This window comes from Plasmodium gonderi (genome assembly GCF_002157705.1).
Source record: "Plasmodium gonderi DNA, contig: Chr13, whole genome shotgun sequence".
NCBI classification, from domain to species: Eukaryota; Apicomplexa; class Aconoidasida; order Haemosporida; family Plasmodiidae; genus Plasmodium; species Plasmodium gonderi.
The window spans coordinates 716,109-735,548 of record NW_021628938.1 but is presented as its reverse complement, the minus strand read 5'-3'; the positions used below and the strand labels follow the sequence as shown (position 1 = coordinate 735,548).

General features: G+C 30.3%; 4 protein-coding genes across 4 annotated transcripts; 2 read left to right on the top strand and 2 right to left on the bottom strand.

The window, feature by feature from the left end:
* Window positions 1–950: 950 nt before the first annotated feature.
* On the bottom strand, window positions 951–2,885 carry PGO_131190 (DnaJ domain containing protein; the record flags this gene model as incomplete). Its single annotated transcript, XM_028689635.1, has 4 exons — window positions 951–1,213; window positions 1,490–1,756; window positions 1,962–2,063; window positions 2,780–2,885. 4 exons carry the CDS (start codon window positions 2,883–2,885, stop codon window positions 951–953), a joined length of 738 nt encoding a protein of 245 aa, XP_028545436.1.
* A 3,322-nt stretch (window positions 2,886–6,207) lies between these two features.
* Window positions 6,208–10,752, top strand: PGO_131180 (DNA replication licensing factor MCM8; the record flags this gene model as incomplete). The annotated part of the gene is made up of 4 exons (XM_028689634.1): window positions 6,208–6,253; window positions 6,431–9,780; window positions 10,197–10,272; window positions 10,685–10,752. 4 exons carry the CDS (start codon window positions 6,208–6,210, stop codon window positions 10,750–10,752), a joined length of 3,540 nt encoding a protein of 1,179 aa, XP_028545435.1.
* A 1,526-nt stretch (window positions 10,753–12,278) lies between these two features.
* PGO_131170 (hypothetical protein, conserved) lies at window positions 12,279–17,033 on the top strand (the record flags this gene model as incomplete). The annotated part of the gene is made up of 1 exon (XM_028689633.1): window positions 12,279–17,033. One exon carries the CDS (start codon window positions 12,279–12,281, stop codon window positions 17,031–17,033), a length of 4,755 nt encoding a protein of 1,584 aa, XP_028545434.1.
* Window positions 17,034–17,853: 820 nt separating this feature from the next.
* Window positions 17,854–18,561, bottom strand: PGO_131160 (heat shock protein, class I; the record flags this gene model as incomplete). The annotated part of the gene is made up of 1 exon (XM_028689632.1): window positions 17,854–18,561. The coding sequence occupies one exon, from the start codon at window positions 18,559–18,561 to the stop codon at window positions 17,854–17,856; it is 708 nt and encodes a 235-aa protein (XP_028545433.1).
* Window positions 18,562–19,440: the final 879 nt, after the last annotated feature.

Here is a 19,440-nt window from a genome sequence, read left to right as displayed (position 1 = left end):
TTTGTATTTATGAAATTTCCCCGTTCTCCTACAAGCATGTATACTTGTACGTATACACAACTTTCGAGTAAAGAGGAGCTGGCTATATTCGTTTTATTTTTTTTATTTTTTCCTTTTTGACGCATAGATAAGAAGAGGTATATATATACCGATATAGAGATCTCATATACATACACATAACGTACATGCATATAGTGGCATGTTAAAATGCTTACATCTAGATATATGTGCATTTTTGCCGTTTCCAAATGGGACAACGTGGCATAATATTTTAAAAAATGCAAAAAAAAAAAAAAAAAAAAAAAAAAAAAAAAAATTAAAAAAATAAAAAAACATAAGAAAAATACTGATAAAAAAATAATGTGAGATGCATATTCGCAAAAGAAATTCATCGTAAGTAATGCATAATGAACAATTTGTAATTTGTTTCCTCATACTGTTCTGTACTTGTAAGAATTGTTTTTTTCATTTTTTTCTTCATTCAGTTTTGTTCGAAACAATTAGGTAAAAATTGTTTCATGAATAAACTGGACAGATGGCAAAATCTGAGTGTTCTGTCTATGATGATGTGTTTAACATGTCAAGTGTAACTTCTCTCTATAAAGCAAGGAAAGGGTTGGGCGCTTGTACCACTTGATCAAATCGTAACATATGGGAACTCTTGTTGTAATATGGCTTCTAACGGATTATTTACATGCATTTCCACAACTGGTTCTGTTCTCATTCGTGTATGTTTAATTTTATACATGTAGAAATTTTCTAAAATGAAAAAGGATGCCAATCGATTGTATCGGTCCATGGTGTCAATCGTTCATGTTTATCACTTGTCCTTGACATGTATACGTGGGGTAGGCAATTTAGAACATTATTTATTCGCCCCTCATTTCGTCCATTTTATTTTTCCTTTTCCCTTGACCTTCCTTTCGATTAATAACCTACGAATAGGAACCTTATCTCTTGTTTCGTCTCATTTCATGCGCTGGTAACTGCCTCATATTAACATTTCCTCGTCCGTCTTCCTCTCGTTCTGTCACAGTCCTTTCGATGGTTCCATTTGGCAAAGTTTTCACAGTCTCGATTCTGGTAACCCTCTTCCCGTTAACAATGGAGGTCGTTTTGGATGTTGATGTTTTTACAACTCGATTTTTGAACTTACCTCCATTCGATGTGGATGTTTCTACAGACGTAAAGCAAGAACCTCCATCCATAAAGTCTACAAAATTCAGGGGAAATTGATGAATAATGAGAGATTTATATAATGTGCAATAACAGCAAAGGTGTCATTTGTTATACACGTATACGTGTTACACGCAAAATGTATTTTTCTTTGGGGTAGTTGTTGCATTTAAATTGTGAAAAATTGACACACATATATACAGTGATTTTTTTCTTTTTTTTTTTTTCTCTATCTCTTTCTCTGTCTCTTTCTCTATCTCTTTCTATATCTCTTAAGAAATAAACTTTCCACACACTGAAACACAAAACCTACTGTCAAAGTTGGAGGAACCAAAGGATATATTAAAAGATGATCCAAAAAAGTTATCAAATGGGTCATTCGATCTTGGCATTCTTCCTCTTCTCTTGTCGGCGAAGGGGGAACCCATAACATCACTAAAAAAGGAATCGTTGCCAAACGGAGTAGAATCTCCAAAGAACATTTCGAAAATTCTCTGTGCATCGTTGAATCCAAAATTTTTGTGGAAATTTGAAAACTCGTCATTTTCATCGGTCACGTAGTTCTCATCAGTTCCGTATACTAAAAATGTTTGTGGGAGTAAAAGGGAAAGAAAATGTGAGAAAAAAATGGTAAAAATGGGAATGCGTCACATGATCAGGAATTAAAATGTATAATTCTCCTTTTTACATATATATGCGTTTGTATAGGTTTCATTTGTGCTTTATTTTTATTTTATTAATTTTTTTTTTTTTTTTTTTTTTTTTAAAAGCTTCAATTTTATTACGATCATATTTTCTCCTCCTTTTAGGATCGGACAGAACCTCATAAGCTTCGGAAATTTGTTTAAATCTTTCGGTTGCTTCGGCCTTATTATTTGGGTTCTTATCTATGAAGCGTGAAAAAAAAAAAAAAAAAAAAAAAGAGATAGATAGAGAGAGTGCGTGAATGAATGAGTGCGCGATGAAATGCGTAAAAATAAGTGTTTATATTTATTTTATCATTCTTTCTCAAACAAGTGTTATAAAAGTTAATTGTTTGGAAAGTATTTTATTCCATTTGACGAAGCCTTTTTTTTTTAAGCATGCTATATAGTATAAATAGTTTATAACAAAACAAATTTCACAAGTGTGTGTTAGAGAGAGCGAGAGAGAGAGAGAGAGTGAAAATGTGTAAGTAACATACAGCTTTTCGATAATCACACGTTTATTCTTATTAACGAAACATATATAACTTGAACGGTTAAGTCTTGTCGTGCATAGATGGTTCTGGTAAAGAATACACGTGTACATATTTAACCATGAATTAGAAAAACAAATATGTAATGAAAAACAAAAGGGGGGTGGGGGTATGTGCTGAAGGAATATACGTAACAATGTGGACATTGTATAGATTCCTTCACCCAGTTCTGTAAACTTGGATTCTTCCTTTTTTTGTAACTCACACATTGTGAAAACATAATAAGATAAATAATGTTACGCATCCAGTAGATATATTGAAACACTTATCATGAACACACACAAATATAACATCGTTCATTGAGTATGTGTACACTCTACAGTTCACTCCGTTCGATCTCCAACAATGCTAATAAATAAAACTTACCAGGATGCCATTTCATAGCCAGGGTCCTATACGACTTCTTGATTATACTTATATCAGCATCCTGTGGTACCCCCAATACTTCATAATAATTCACCCTTTTTGACATTTTGACATAGAGGATCAACACCCTTGTTTTCCTTCAACTTGGGGATCAAATAAATAATCATTCAGTGGTTCTCGCAAGTTTGTTATATATATGTATATATATATATGTGTGTGTAATGTATATATTGCAAGGACGATGGAATATGTATGCGTATATGTATATGTATATCTTTTTGTTTGTAGGGGATATGACGCACGTAAGGATTTATATATATATATATTCGGGAGAATGGATTGTGGAGAGGGAGGTAGCTGTATAATTATTCTGAACGTTTTTTTTTTTTTTTTTTTTTTTCATAGGAATAATTTACAAAGAAATGTAAATTTATTTTTCATTTAATTTGTTTTCTTTGTTTTTTTTGTTTTCCTAGCTTCCTTCATTTGCTGGTTTTCTGCTTTTTTTTTTTTTTTTTTTTTTTTTTTTTTTAAACGTAAATTTGTTGTATAATTTATATAGAAATTTAATTTTTTTTTTTATTTTTTTTTTTTTTTTTTTTTTTTTTTTTTTTTTTTTTTTTTTTTTTTTTTTTTTTTTTTTTTTTTTTTTTTTTTTTTTTTTTTTTCAACGTAAATTTGCATATGTACACGTTATGTATATATATATATATATATATATATACATACGTAACATATAATTAAGGTATGTAAAAAATTGAAAAAGCAATGGCCAACTTTCGGAAAAAATAATATATATATATATATATATTTTTTAATTTTTTAAATTGTGAATGGACTGTCAATTGATCATAAAAATAACAATGCAATGTAGCTGCGTTAAAAAAAAAGAAAAAAAAAAAAAAAAGGGAATCATAAGGATACGTATATTTTTGAATATGTGACAAGCTCAATAGATTGCAAAATGTGGAAAGTTCAGTGGATTTCACGATGTGAAAAAAGCTTAGTGGATTCCACAATGTTAAAAAACCTTAGCCCATTTCTCAATGTAAAAAAAGCTTCGCCGATTTCTCAATGTAAAAAAAGCTTCGCCGATTTCTCAATGTAAAAAAAGTTTAGCCTATTTCATACATATGCAAGTACTACGACTGTATATGAAGTACATTCACTTTTTACATGTGAATATAAATACGTACACATGGGATGAATATGCTATATTTTTCGAGCATTTTCATTTCTCTCATTACCCCCCACCTATCCTCTCTATGTATTGCATTCATTTGTTTTCTATTCATGTACACATATGTATACAGTTACATGTCCTCTCTTGTGTATCTCATTTTGAAAATAATTACTACTTATGCTCGTGTGATATGTGAAAAACAGGAAATGCCACGTCCACCAAAGTGTGTTCTGTTTTTTCCATGCATGCACAAGGGAACGAACATAAGTATATGTATGTTTTATGTGTAAATATGTTAAATGGGGAAAAGGAATACATATAAATGTACACAAAATTAGGTAAAAAGAGAATATGTCAAAAAAAAAAAAAAAAAAAAAAAAAAAAAAATTATCACGTTTAAGAGGAAATGTTTTAGCCTAATTGGCATTTTTTTTTTTTTTTTTCTTCTCTTTAACCCTTTTATATAGAAGATGGGGTGAGTTCTATGGTAGCTATAAATTATTGTATATTCATTTGTATGTTCATACGTGAGTACTTATGTCTGTGCAAGATTATGGAGAGTATTATTTGACACATTTGAGTAAGGAGTCACTCTCTATGTTCCTTTTTTGTCACAATTAGTTTTAAAGTTCCATAATATTCATTTACGGTTTTATACATCCATATTGTTATTTAAAAAGATTTAAAAAAAAAAAAAAAAAAAAAAAAAAAGTGAAACCATTTCGAATTTATAAATAGTTCAGTAGGTTATATGCTTTTCCCACACTTAAAAAGTATCATAAAGTTACACAACATAACTTCAAATTTTTTCAATAATGAAGCCCGATAATGGAAAAGTGTTACTGCAGAAGCGTGATTGAATGTAAGGGAGAAAAAAACAAACTATCCAATAGAACACAATCTGGAGTTACACTCAATTGGTGAAGAGACAAAAATAGCTTTTTTTAAAAAAAAAAAAAGGACGTTAAAAGTTAAAAAAAAGGGAAAGGAAACCATTGAAAGTAGCCATGAAAGGGCGTTTTCCCCCCCTATCCCCCTCATTTTATTTGCATAACTATCACATGCACAAGCATATATATGTACATATATATATATCCATTATAATATATGTGTTTCCCTACACTACCTACATTTGCACGTGAACAATTTTCGTAATTTCCCCGCATTTTTCGTTGCGAGTTTGATGTAATACTTTTTCCCATCGTTTGATTTTATACAAATATTAACATATCTTTACTCGATGATTTTTTTTTTTTTTTTTTTTTTTTTTTGTTTTGTTTTTACAATCCTGTTAACAACAATTCCCGTAAGGTTATCAAACAGTTGATTCAAGATACACTATGAATAGGTAATTTCCACACCATTTGTCTGATTATTCATCTAAGTTAACCATTGTAATTTTTCTTCTGGTGTAAACCATGTTACATGTCCAAAAGGACTGCTTCGCCCCTACCCTCCCACTTTCCCTACACAAACACATGCACAGATATATACATATATATATATGCATACTAGTTACAAACATGTGCACTCAAAAATTATTTTAAACAAAATATAACCATTCTGTGTGTACGTTGGAGATACGAACAAAAAAAGAAAGATAAAATACTACAAACGAGTATATTAAAATATATGCTCTTAGAATGCATAAGGAAATATACGTTCAACCAAAAAGTAACAAATTTTTTCCCCAAAATATTTACACATGTAAAGAAACACCAAATTCTTATTTTTATCTCGTAAACAAAAAAAAAAAAAAAAAAAAAAAAAAAAAAAAAAAAAAACGTGCAAATATTATGTTCTTCAGCCTATCCATGTATATACACAATATACATCAAGAAGCCAGTTTTTTCTCTTCCGTTCTATGGCACATTTTTAAAAAAATGTATGCACTTTTTTTTTTTTGAAAAAAATTCGAATAGCTTCAAAGAAGAAAAAAAAAGAATGGTACTACAGATAGTTTAACTGAAAAATAAAAATGTCTTCTTTATGAATCATCATGGTAATATGAATTTTTTTTTTTTTTTTTCTTTTGTATATGACCAAAGTGTGCAATTCGTTTTGATGAAGAAAAGAATGCTTTCAAATTGCATATTCAAATTTTTTTAACCATTTTTCGTGCACTTTTTGTGTTGTCAGACACAATAATGTTCCACCTCAGCAGTAATAACTAACCCACCAGCAGAATAAAAATAAAAAATAATATAATTAAATAATTGTAGTTACCGTTTGGAATGATATCGAAATGGATGCGCTGGTGCAACTTTATTTCAACAAGTCTGAATTAAATGGTAAGACAGGAGTTTCCTCATTTTTGATCTTTCGTTTCTGTTCAGTTGGCAGATTTTTTTTTTTTTTTTTGACGTGGAATTGACTAATACATTTACAAATACCCTATCGATATAAGAGATCATATATATGTGTTTTTATATTTCTCCCGTTTATATGTCCTACAAAAAACTCCTTAGGTGATGTTAAAATATTAATTTTAAACTGGATCACGTTCTTCAAGAATAACTGGAACTTTCTATTCAATGTAGATAAGGAAATAGTTCTGAACTTGGAATTTTTTTTAGATAATAAAAAAGTGATAAATAAAAATGCCCCACCAAATAATCACGTGTATTTACACGAATTGAAGAAGAATCCAGAAATCGTTTTAAAGTTCATGAAACTTGCTTTGCATTTATTGTTATGCAAGTTACTAGATATAGATACGCTCAAAGAAGATGAATCTAATGAGAAGGTAATTGAGCAGAAGAAATGCCAAGAGAAAGGAAAAGAGGACGAGTGTAGTGGTACCATTTGTAACAGCAGTTCTGCGAACAGTATCGACAAGAAGAATAATAACATTAAGAACAGTAAGGAGGAAAATGTTCTGAATAACAGCAAAGAGATGAAAGAAACTACACATTCTAATAGTAACGGCCGAGATAACCCCTTTATTAGGAGAGATGAAATCAGTGATTTTGAAAAAGACAACATGTTAATTAATGAACTAAAATGTGACAGACATAAAGAGTCTGAATTTTTCCGAAATTATTTTTTAACAAACCGAATAACCATTTATATATACAACTGGAATAAGATAAACAAATTTGAAAGTTTGAAAAGTGAAAAAGTAAATCAACTGATATGTCTTCGAGGTAGTGTTTTAAGAGTATCACCAATCCAGTTACTAATTACAAAACTAGACTTTATATGTGAAAAATGTAAAGGTATAATCCAAATAGAATTTATAGATGGGAAATTTGAGACTCCAAAAAAATGTCCAAATCGAAATTGTGATTCCAGAAATTTCCATCCAATTAGAGAATCAGCTAAATCTGTGGAATATCAAAAAATAATTTTAAAAGAAAATAAAAAAATTCTTAACAGTATGAACGAAATGGATGAATCGAATGCAAAAAATTTAACAGTCACATTGGAAGTTTCAAAATTTTTTGTAAATTCATGTATACCAGGTAACTATGTTGAAGTGTTAGGAATTCTAAAAGTTATATCCTACAACAATAATTATTTCATTAATGGAAAAAATTCTTTGTATAATATGTACGTAGATTGCTTATCTATTTTCCCTTTGTCATCTAAAAAATATCTAAATAATAGTTCTTTCAATTTTGAAAAGATGAAAGAAACAAAGAATAAACTTTACAATTCTTTTCTTTGGGAATCCTATATTGATAAAATCTCAAAAAGACTTATTCTATATTTTAATGACGTTAAATGTGGAAAAATTAATAAATGTCAAAAATCTAAATGCAGTAATGATCCAGCTGAAGAAGAAAAAATTTCTTTACCTGATCATGCTCCATTTAAAGCACATCTAACAACCATGACTTCTAAACTTAAGAAGCTAGAACCCATTGGAGGATTTAACACTCCTCCATCCATTGCAGAAAATTATGACATAACTAGAGAAATATATATAAAGACGAAAACGAATATATGTAGTGATGCTAGCACAGTGAATAATTCTATCGAAATGAGCACGAATGAAGTTCTAATCGATCCAAATAATAGAGCACTGCTGAGCGACCATATGGGTAGCGGTTCGGTCAGCGGGCCAATCAGCGGTTCAGGATATAACACAAATATACTTGCTCAATTTGGTGATGAAGCAGAAAAAGTTTCTACTTCGAATAACCAAGGAAATGATTCAATTGGAAGCACCTTCACAAGGAGTGACCAGCATCATAGGACTTACTCAATTTTAAATGAACTCGAATTTGATGGTGACGAATTGTGTATGTACGGGGATTATATCCATGATGAAAATGCAGAAACTGAAAAAAAAAGAAAAAAAGGAAAATTTAATCTGAATTGGTGTGATAGCGAAAAGGAAACTAACGAAATTATCCAGACGAACGAAACGAACCATACAGATGAGATGATCCAAGGGAATAACAGAAACACAGATCATCACTTTAATGAAAGCAAAGATTTCGATTCAAATGTTTTGGAATTCATTCGAGATATGCAAAAATATGGAAAGAACAAATTCTACCTTCTCGTGGCATCCTTATGTCCACGAATAATTATGAGCAATTACATAAAGGCTGGAATGTTATTAAGTCTTCTTGGAGGGAAAACAATTTATGATGAATATAAACAAATAAAAAGACGTGGAAATATACACAACTTATTAATTGGAGATCCAGGGTTAGGAAAGAGCAGAATTCTTCAATATGTGAGTAATATAATTGAAAACAGTTTATTTATTTGTAGCACTTCGACAAGTGTTAATGGATTAACAGCATGTGCATTTAAAGATGCAACAAATAATGAATACTCATTAGAAGGAGGTGCATTAGTATTATCAGATAAAGGTATATGTTGTATTGATGAACTAGATAAGATTTCTCTAACAGATCAGCAATCATTCCTTGAGTGCATGGAAAGCCAATGTATTAATATAAGCAAGGCTGGAATCGTTTGCAATCTCAAAACTAGATGTTCTATCATTGCTGCATCTAATCCAAAGGAAGGAAAATATAATTACAATAAAACCATCTTTGAAAACATAAAAATTCCTTTTCCATTGTTAAGCAGATTCGACTTAATTTTTCTCTTAACTGATAAAATGTCCGAGGAAAAAGATTATCAAATTTCTAATTATTTAATAAGTTCAAATTATGATGAACAAAGAAGAAAAAAAAAAAAAAAAAAACGAAAAAGAAAAGAAAAAAAGTCAAAAGAGTTACATAAAAAAGTTGTACATAATAGTACTAATCACAGAAGAGGTCTTAACACTCTTCCTTCCGACACATCCGATACTTCTACAACTTCATACACTAGCAATGATGATGATGATGATAGTGAAGGTGCAGACACAAATATGTTTTCTCTAAAAAATGATCTACTGCATAAATGCAAACAAATAGATGAGCAAAGTTATTTGCCTGTTGAACTCCTAGGAGTCTTCATTAAATATTGCAGAAAATGTATATTCCCAACCTTATCAATTGAAGCTAAAAAATACATAAGAAAATTTTATTTACATCTTAGAAATCTTTCTGCAACTCATAGTAATATAAGTGCACCCATCACCATAAGACAGTTAGAATCCCTAATTCGACTTTGCCAAGCTCGCGCAAGAGGAGATTTATCAAATGTTGTAACGTTATATCATGCAAAGGAAGTTGTCGAGATATACCAAAAAACCATATTCTACCCCTTATATTTAAAAACACTTAATTTTAGAGAAAAAAGTGGTTCCAAAGTTAAGAAAGGGAAGTCTGTTTCTTCCATTTCGAATGCATTCAAGGAGAGTATCATTCAGTTTGCCAAGCATCGCGAAAACAAAATTTTTAACAAGGTTAGCCCAATGGGGATTGTTCATCCTATCCTTCTTCTTTCTCTCTCTTGTCATCCATACTAAGAGAGACTCTCATTTCATTTTACGCTCCTTCGAATGATATACCTCGTTGGAGAAGAGCCATGCTATGCATATCACATCTCCAATGATTTTGCTTTTCTAGACCAGTACGTGGTCGTTACACATGCGAGAGATTCTACGCTTGAGCATTTCTCATTAAGGAGAAAAACTCGTACTTGCTTTTCTACTGTTTTACAAGATGGCATAATTATTTGCATTGCTCTACCTTTATTTTTTTTTTTCCTTATATTTTGCTGATATTTCGCTCACATTTCGCTCACATGATTCTTATGCTTTTAAGCCATTTTTTACTTTTTTTTTTTTTTTTTTTTTTTTTTTTTTTCCCTTTTTTGCAGGATTTGCACAACTTGGCAAAGTCAGTGATCCTTTCAGCAGATTCATACATATCAGACGAGGCCCTAATTCATTACGGTAAGTTTATGTCACATAGTGCTTGTTGAACTTAGACAAGATTCAATACTCCCCCAAGGAATTACTTTTCTTGTTTTCTGCTACCATGCTGATATACACGTCCAAAGAGAACTTAGTAGGTGTGGATATCAATGCTGTTTGAAATGTACCATGGTTCCTTATGTTTCTAGTCTCATGTGTGTCATTTTGTAATTACGTTTTTTTGCGTGTTTGTGTGTTTGTGTGTATAAAGAGGGGTTCCTACCCACACACACATCAATCATGTTAATGGTCGTCCTAGGCCATATGGTATATGGATGTACGAGGAGGCATATATATCATCTCCTACATCTTTGCTTTTAAAAATTACCATTAAACGAGATCATTTCATTTATGCATCTCTGTTTGTTTTATTTTACGTGCATCTTTGTAGTTAACAACGATGGATTTATATTATATAAGGGCGAGTACTGGCAGGTAGATCCATTTTACTTACGTTAGTTCAGGATGGAAAGCAGCTCCCAGCAGTCCAGGGGCTACAAGCATAGGAGTTTCATGTGTGTTGTATATATAGGTAAATATATATAACTAAATATGGATAATTAAATATACATATGTAAATATATATATATATATATACTTACGCACGTGCACACACCTTTACGTACTGTTTTGCATACAGAGTTGTGTGGACTTTTTTCCTTTCCTCTTGTTGGCCCTCGCCAATGCGTGCGTGGGTGTGTACAGGGCAAGGAATGAAACAAAAAGTCGTCGTAACAAACTTTTGGTTCTCTCTATTTTGGTAAAAATCTGTCTTTATTTTAACCTACAATCACACCGCCCTTATACTTTAATTGAATCTTATCCATTTTGTTCATTTTATTTTTTTTTTATTGTGAGAATATATCAAGTATATACTACAGATGATCATATTTTCTGTGTATACATGCAAGTAAAAGGCTTTTACACTTTTGTTTTCCTCTTTTAAAAATTACTATATTCTCTATTTTTATTTGTGACTTCTTTTCTCTTTTTAAATTATTCTCACATTTTTATATCCTATATATGCTAACAATTTAAGTTTCCCAAAAATGTTTTTACAAAAAATGTTAAGTAACATTTAAGAAAAAAAAATAGGAAAACAACACAAAATAAGTAAACACCTACACATCAAAAAAAAAAAAAAAGGACAAAGATGAATAAATCTTATTTTTCTCTTTTTTGCTCCTAAAAAGCGTATTTTTCGTTTTATCCTACCTTGTCAAAGATTTGCTTTTTTAGAAAAAGAAAAAAAAAAAAAAAAACGACGAACCTTCTTAAATCGGAATTATGTGACTCAACAAGGAATGAGGCTTTTCACTGCCATTCTGCTTGCTTTATTAGTAAAAAAAAATAAATGAATCAAGTAAAATAAATAGATAGGTAGATATATATATAGCTAGCTAGAATAAAAACAAAAAAACCATAAACAATGAGCAAAAAAGGCCAACTTTTGCAAGTTGTATTCAACATGCATAACGTCACAAAGGTCGTTCAAATACATATTATATGAAGAGTACGCTTTTATATATGTGTTTTCATCTCGATGAACGCGAGAGAATATATACATATACTATATCGTGTGTATGTATATATATGTATACATATTAGGTCTCCTTTCTGCCCCCCTAATAGAATATTTAGTGCAACTCTTTTCTGATTTTATATTTTTGTTTTTCACCTGTCGAAATCATGTTTCCATTGCATCATCCAGTTTGGAATTTTTTTTTTTTTTTTTTATTTATCACCCATGTTCTTGAACTTTCAACTGCTTCACTAAAAGCTTCCCTGCCATCCTTTGAAAGTGAAAGAGGATGCATAAAAATGCAGTTATGCAGAGGTATAAACATTCGAGCGATACACCATATCCACTTGTAGCTTCAATCACACATTTGCATCACACGTATGTAACTTAGTCCTACGCAAGTACCAAACTGTGAAAAAAAAAAAAAGTAAAAAGGCAAAGAAGCAAAAATTGGAAGCATAAAATGAAAAGGCACCTTCAAAATGAGCCATCTGAACATGTGCTAGAATATGCTCTCCTAACAATTAACAAAAACAGAATTAATTGTGTACAGAAAAATATACCCTATGAAGAGTCTTACTTGATCAAAAAGAAAAAATATGATAATCTCCTGGATTTAAAATTTTGCCACATAAGGAGGAAATCGAACCAAAATTATTCGCTCGATAACACCCTTAGCAATATTCACTGTAGTAATGGTCACACTGCAAGAAGCCATGAAAACAATGGAGGAATAGAAACAAATTGTAATCAGTGGAAAGGGAGGAATCAGAGCTCTGCATACTTCATATTAAGGCAGTGGTGTCAACAGCAGCCTCACCATGAGGAGCGTTTATGTGAGGAAAAAGACCTGAAAAGGGAAGATAACTTCAGAGTAGAAGTGGATAAATTGAATAGGGAAAATACACCACATGGGTTCAGCACTCCATATGGGAGAAATTCCCTCTATAGAACTTTTCATAATCGAGCAAGTAGCCACAAGGGCAGAGGAAAGAATGTACCGATTAGCTATGTCGTTATAGGTATACACAAACATAGAAATAATACACGATGCTCATATGAAGAAATGACAGTAGAAATGGTGAACTATAATGTAGAAGAGGATGGATTTTATGTACAGATACATGTAGATGCAAGTGAAAAATATATGTTCCTCTTATCAAACAATGAAATTGTTTTAATAAGAAATATAAATAAAGAAAAAAATAATTTCATTCAAGGAGAATTCATTTTACATAATAAACTTTTAAATATTCCCATCAAAAGAAAAATAATGAAAACTGAATGGTTCCCTAAATCTCCCAATGTTATATCCTTATTAACATATGAACAGACTGAAGTGTATAAATTTTACCCTTGTAAATTTCGATCAGTAATTCGATTGATTAATATCAAGGAAGAGCCTCATCTAGAAATAAAAATAGTCATTCCGGACATTGATATTTTTCATCGTAAGATTAGAAATGAAAATATTGAAAACATCAAAGAGGAGTTACATAAAATGAGAGAAATTAATTCTTCCCTTTACTTGTCGAACACGGGAGAAGTTCAAAACATGGAAACAGATTCTAATAGAATACTTCAGATGCAAGGGAAGAATCTCAACCAGCACTATAATTGTAGTGAGACATGGGATCAAGCTTCGTCCAATCATATAGTACAAAACTATCACCAGGGAGAACATGACAAAAACAGTTGTGAAAAAATGAGCAAGGTATATACAAATTTGGAGTTGAAAAAAAATTCAAACACGTGCCATAATAGGAATGAAGATTTAGGAGTAATTTACGTTAGAGAGAATACACAATCTGACCATGCCAAGAATGAAGAAAAAATATATTTATCTAAAAAGGACAAATATAAAAATTTGGTAGTTGATTACTGTTTCGGTTCTCTTAGTGAAAATATTCTATGGGTAGAAACCTGCTTATTTGTTCTTTTAAAAGATGGAATTATATTAATATACACACCTATTATTACAAATGAGTGTTACATAAGTTACTCCTTATTCGAGGAGATAACCAGAATTCAGCAATTAAGAATAAAGAAAAATAAATGCACGGATGGTGCGTACTGTGATAGCAAAAGCATTAATGAAGAATATTCTGAGGATTTTCTCTCCCATTATGAATACTTTAAAAACATTTCTGTTACACAATATAGGGAAAAGTTTGTATGCATAAAGTTTAATGAAGAAAAGAATAACACACATGGTGATAGCACTAGAATAAGCAGCATTGATAGAAATGGTGACAATCCCCGTGGAAGAACAACACAAAGAAGAAACATGCCTTCTCACCATACATATACCACGTTTTCATACGCACCATATGTCATTAATTGTATGAAAGGTTCAACCTACCGATGTATCAATTTACTGTATACCAATCAGTTAGTATTTATTTGTGTTTCTGACAAGTTTGGATATGTATCTTTTATTATGTTAAATTATTATATCACTCCCAGTATGAGTATGTCAACTGCTGTGAGTAGCGATAACACAACAAAAGAACAACCAAAGGAAAGTAAATTTCAAAAGGCAATTAATATGTTATCACATAAAAAAAAAAAAGAATTATTTTTTTTTAATATTTTTAATATTAACGAAAATGTCATTTTTGAAAAAATGACGTTAGCCAATTTGACAAATTTAATTAACAAAGATCGATATGATGAGTACTACAATCGAATGAACAACAGTTATCAGGTGTCTTTTCTCAGGCGGAAAATGGCCCAGAGAAATGCCTCCCAAAAGGACTCACCAGGGGTGCAAAGTACCCACGTTAGGGAGTCTGTCGAAAGGGAAAATCTTGAAAAAGGAGAAGCAGCTGAAAGGGATGAAAATTCTCTGGAGAATGTTAAAAATGGCCAAACCTCCGGAAAAAAAAGACAAGTACGAATAGAAGATAACTATCTAGAGGAGGTGCATCGAAAAACTTTGAATCAGATCATAAAAACAGAAAGGGACGATGAAATCGATTCGATTTGCCATGGATTAAGCAAAAAAAAGTCCCTATACGTAGAAGTGCTTGCAAAAAAGAATAATAGGGAGGAGGAGGAGAAGAGGAAGGAGAAGGCAAAGAATAAAACGAATCCAATACACGGAAAAGTGTGCATATCAGACGAATCAGACGACAAGATGGAAGACTTCTTCTCATGCTACGAAGACGATAAAGAAATTATGGAGAAAGAAATAAATGAAGAAATAAACATTCAATATAATATGTTAAATGTCCTATTATTTGACACATATTATACAGGGATGAACAATATAAGAACGATCGTTTTGAATAGTCACAATTTGCTATGTTTTAGTTTTGATAAAATTATACTACTTCATTTAGTGTGGATAAAATTTGTAAATGTTATATTTTACATAATTTATTTGAAGAATTTCTTATCAGCCAAATTAATTCACGAAATGTGTAAAAATGGACTATATATTAATACTACCATTTATAAGGCAACCATTAGTTTTTATCAGTTCGATTATTATACTTATCTGCTGTTTGATCACACTAAGCAGCTTTCCTATGATTCCTTTGTTCATTTATTTTCTGGAGATATCGGTTCAAATTTGACTAATAAAAACTCTAAATGCATAACAGACACTCAGATAAATTTCGATCACTTCCAATCAAGCATTCTTTACAAGGTGCAATATATTTTGAACCCAATAATAATCGAAGATGAAGATGTGATGTTTCAAGGAAAAAAATCCCAAGATGTATATTTTATTTTTACTCATTTTATAAATTTAGATAGTCAAAGAAAAGAGAAATTATTCATGAGTAATAATATCAACTTCTTCACATGTTCAGTGTATAAAAACTTGTTCTTAATATACGATTGTTTTAAACTCCATATCATTAAGAAAGATATACAAAATAGAGATCCGGATAAAAGAATAACAACCCATTTACTTGTAAGGGGAAAAAATAAAAACGTTAAAACCTTTTGTCCTATCCTCAGACAATCAAAGCTTAGAAATTTTTACATCAGCACAGAAAGTGTTGATGATGATTCAGTAGATTTGAAATTGTATACAAATATGCTTGCTTTTTACATAAATTCACGATGTAACGATTATATGAACATGTTAATAAAAAAGAATTTCATTTTCTATCAAGGGAAATTAACTCTTTCGAATGTGATGATAATTAACCGTAATGGATATTCCAAGGGGAAAAATCCTTTAAATAATGATGCAAGCACAGGAATGGATGGAAAAATGATTAAATATATGCACAATGATGATTCTCCTGTGGATATATCAACACAAATGACATATCTGAATGATAACAGAAACATGGGGAAGTATAATAAAAGAAGTTCTTCCCGAATGTGGAGTGAACAAGATAATGAAATATGTAAAGGGAATACAGGAAACATGACTTCAAGTAGGGACATCAAAAAGGGACTAATAAATCCAGCAGTTAATTACATATATCATATGAAAAATGAACCTGATGTGCACTTCAAAAGGAACCACAACCCTAATATTTTACAGGAAAGTAAAGAGATAGAATTCCTGAAACATGCATTTACCATATTGCATATTAATGACAAAAATGATGAAAGTCTTTTGGAAAACAGAAATACAAGATTAAACGAAGAAATAATTTCGACTGTGTGGAAAAAATACAATTCCAGAAGAACCAATAGTTGCAGTAATAGTATGATTGATCAAATAAATCCGGAAAATCTTATAAATGATATAAAGAACCATATACTAAGGGGAGATTCTAATAAGAATGAGAATGTACAGTGCCACTTGTTAGTGAAAAAATTAATAAAAATAAAAAATGACTATATACATGTAAAGGACTATTATTTAAAAAAAAATAATATTAATTTAGACATGCAACCAAGTGACATAAAGAGTAAAATATACCTTTTAGAAAAATATATTAAACTTTATTACTTCTTTCTGGATTTAAATTCTTATTATGAAAATAAATTTAAAAAAATTAAAAAAAGGATAATCCATTCATTAGCACATAACGTTATACATTTCATAAAATCTCATATCACCATTCAAAATATGAGCAAAGCATTAGCAGAGAAAAACAATATTTTAATAAATGACATGAACTTATGTTATCAAAAGCAGAAGTTAATTCAGGAAAAATTTACCTTATTAAAAAAAAGAGTTTTATTGCACAATTTTCTAAATTCTGAGCAGTTTAGAAAAAAATATACAACGTTGAAGGTGTGATTGTATTACACAAAAAAAAAAAAAAAAAGGCTTCGAAGAAGATCGGTAGTGGGTGTGAGTTATAACCCCAAGAAAATACTTGACCTTTTCGTTTCCACTTGCACACACACACACACACACATCTGTGTGACAGTTATTACCGTCATATTGTTGCATGTTGTGTTAAGCAATGTACTAATCAGGTTTTATGGCAGCATGGGACCTTTCAATGTCAGCCCTTAGAGCGTCACTCCTGTCTCGCTAATTACTCTATGTGTCTCTCCATATATCCTTTTGAAACCACTGCATTATGGATTTCTTTAGAAAATAACATTTTTTTATATATGTTTTTTCTTTTTCTTTTTTTTTTTTTTTTTTTTTTTTTTTTTTTTTGTTATGCTTTTTTTTGGATTTAGTATTTTGAGAAGTTCGGGTGATGCGACCACCTCGCATGCCGATAGTTGCAAGGGGGAGGGGATCGTGTAATTGCAAACAAGTAAAGGAACAGTGTGCACATTAATACGCACTTACGTGTGCGTAGAAAGCAAAACACTACCCTTAATTACTGTGTGACGGGGAATTTGTTAAAATAATAAACTTGCAAAAATATACATAAACACAAAAGACCACTTATAAACACTTCCAGTGTGTGTAAAAGATCTCAGGAATATATGACACAGATATATAGCATACGTGGAAAAAAATACAAAAAAAAAAAAAAAATGCCTCATCTGGCTGGAATGATTATATAATACATATGTGTGTGCTAATACATTTAGCATGATTGTACCCCCACCCCCACCTCCGAGTACTCTTCTAAAATATTTTGAAACCTCTAACTCTAAGACTGTATCTCAACAATCGTTTTCTGCGTCTTCAATTCAGTTGCCAAAATTTTAAGTATGAGTTCCCCGTCTTTTAGCTTACATGATATATTTTGTCCTTGAGAAAAGGCTGGTGGCATTTGGAACATTTTGCAGAAGTAATATTCGCTAACTCTTTCAATTATTTTCGTGTGATATTCGTGTTCTTTTTCTAATTCTTCCATTTGTGCTTTATATTTATGTCCAAACATTTTTAATAAACCGTTTTCAAATTCAACGTTTAAATTTTCTTTAGAAATGCCTGGCAAATCCATCATTATAATTGCAAAATTACAAGTAGAATAAATTTCCATCTTAGGATTATAATTTATTTTATTTAAGTCTTCTTTTGGTGGAGTTATTTCAAAAATATTATTTGTATTACTTTTTAAGGGAATCGTTTCGTAATATAATCCACTTAATCGTCCATCAAACGTTTTTATGTATTCTTCATTTTCATTGCCATGTGGCGGTGTTTTTGTCATACATTTTGTCCAATTATATTTATACTCATTGTGATTAGATGATGTGCTATATGAACTGGAGATAGGGTTGCTGTTACTGTATGAATAAGTGCTATACATATTTTTCACAACAGGTGTGGATAATAATATGGGAATATTGGTTTTCTGCATAATGGGAACTCCTGTCGATTCAATTATAACTTTTGGTTTTTCCATATTCATTATGACGAATTTTGGGATGTTATCAATAAAGGGGGTAGAAAATAAAATGTATAAAGAAAAAAAAATATATAAAAATAACAAAATAAAATAATGTAATATAAAATAAAATATAATAACAATTAATCTAAGGTTGAGACAAAAAGTTGCCTTTAATCTTTCCATGTATTGCAGTTCTGATATATGTATATATATTGCGGTAAATACAAGTCTAGTACATGGGGAAAAAAATTTTAAACACATAAAAGCCACAAAAAAGATAATGGAAAAAATAAACAGAATTTAAAATTAAAAATTTTTAATTTAAAAAAAAAAAAAAAGGAATAAGGAAAAAATATTATTTCATAAAATTTCTTTTATTTTATTAAATAGAACAATTTTTAACTTGTCTTTATGAGTTACAATAAATTGGTGCTAAAATTTTAGCTAGCTAGGTAGCCATTCATTAATACAACAACAATAACAAAAAAAAAAAAAAAAAAAAAAAAATATCATACACTTGGAAAAAATGGCTAGCTCCTCTATTTACACATTCAAAATGGATGAGATCAACAAATCAACTTAAATTTCAGGAACATTCTTATGCATGTTTTTTGATTTATCATTTATCATCCTTCCGTCTGTTTCCCACTGTTCGCCGAAATGTTTAAAGTTCAGTATGCTCATTTAGCATACAAATATATAGCTACTGAAACAATTAAAAAAATGTATCTCTCTTTTCATATTATAACAATAAAATATGAAATACAATAGTGGCAAAAATTATGCAAAACTTTATAAACAAATGAGCCAAGGTACAGCATATAATACACACGTTAAAAACACATACATAACACAAAAAAAAAAAAAAAAAAAAAAAAAAAAAAAAAAGATGCAATGCAA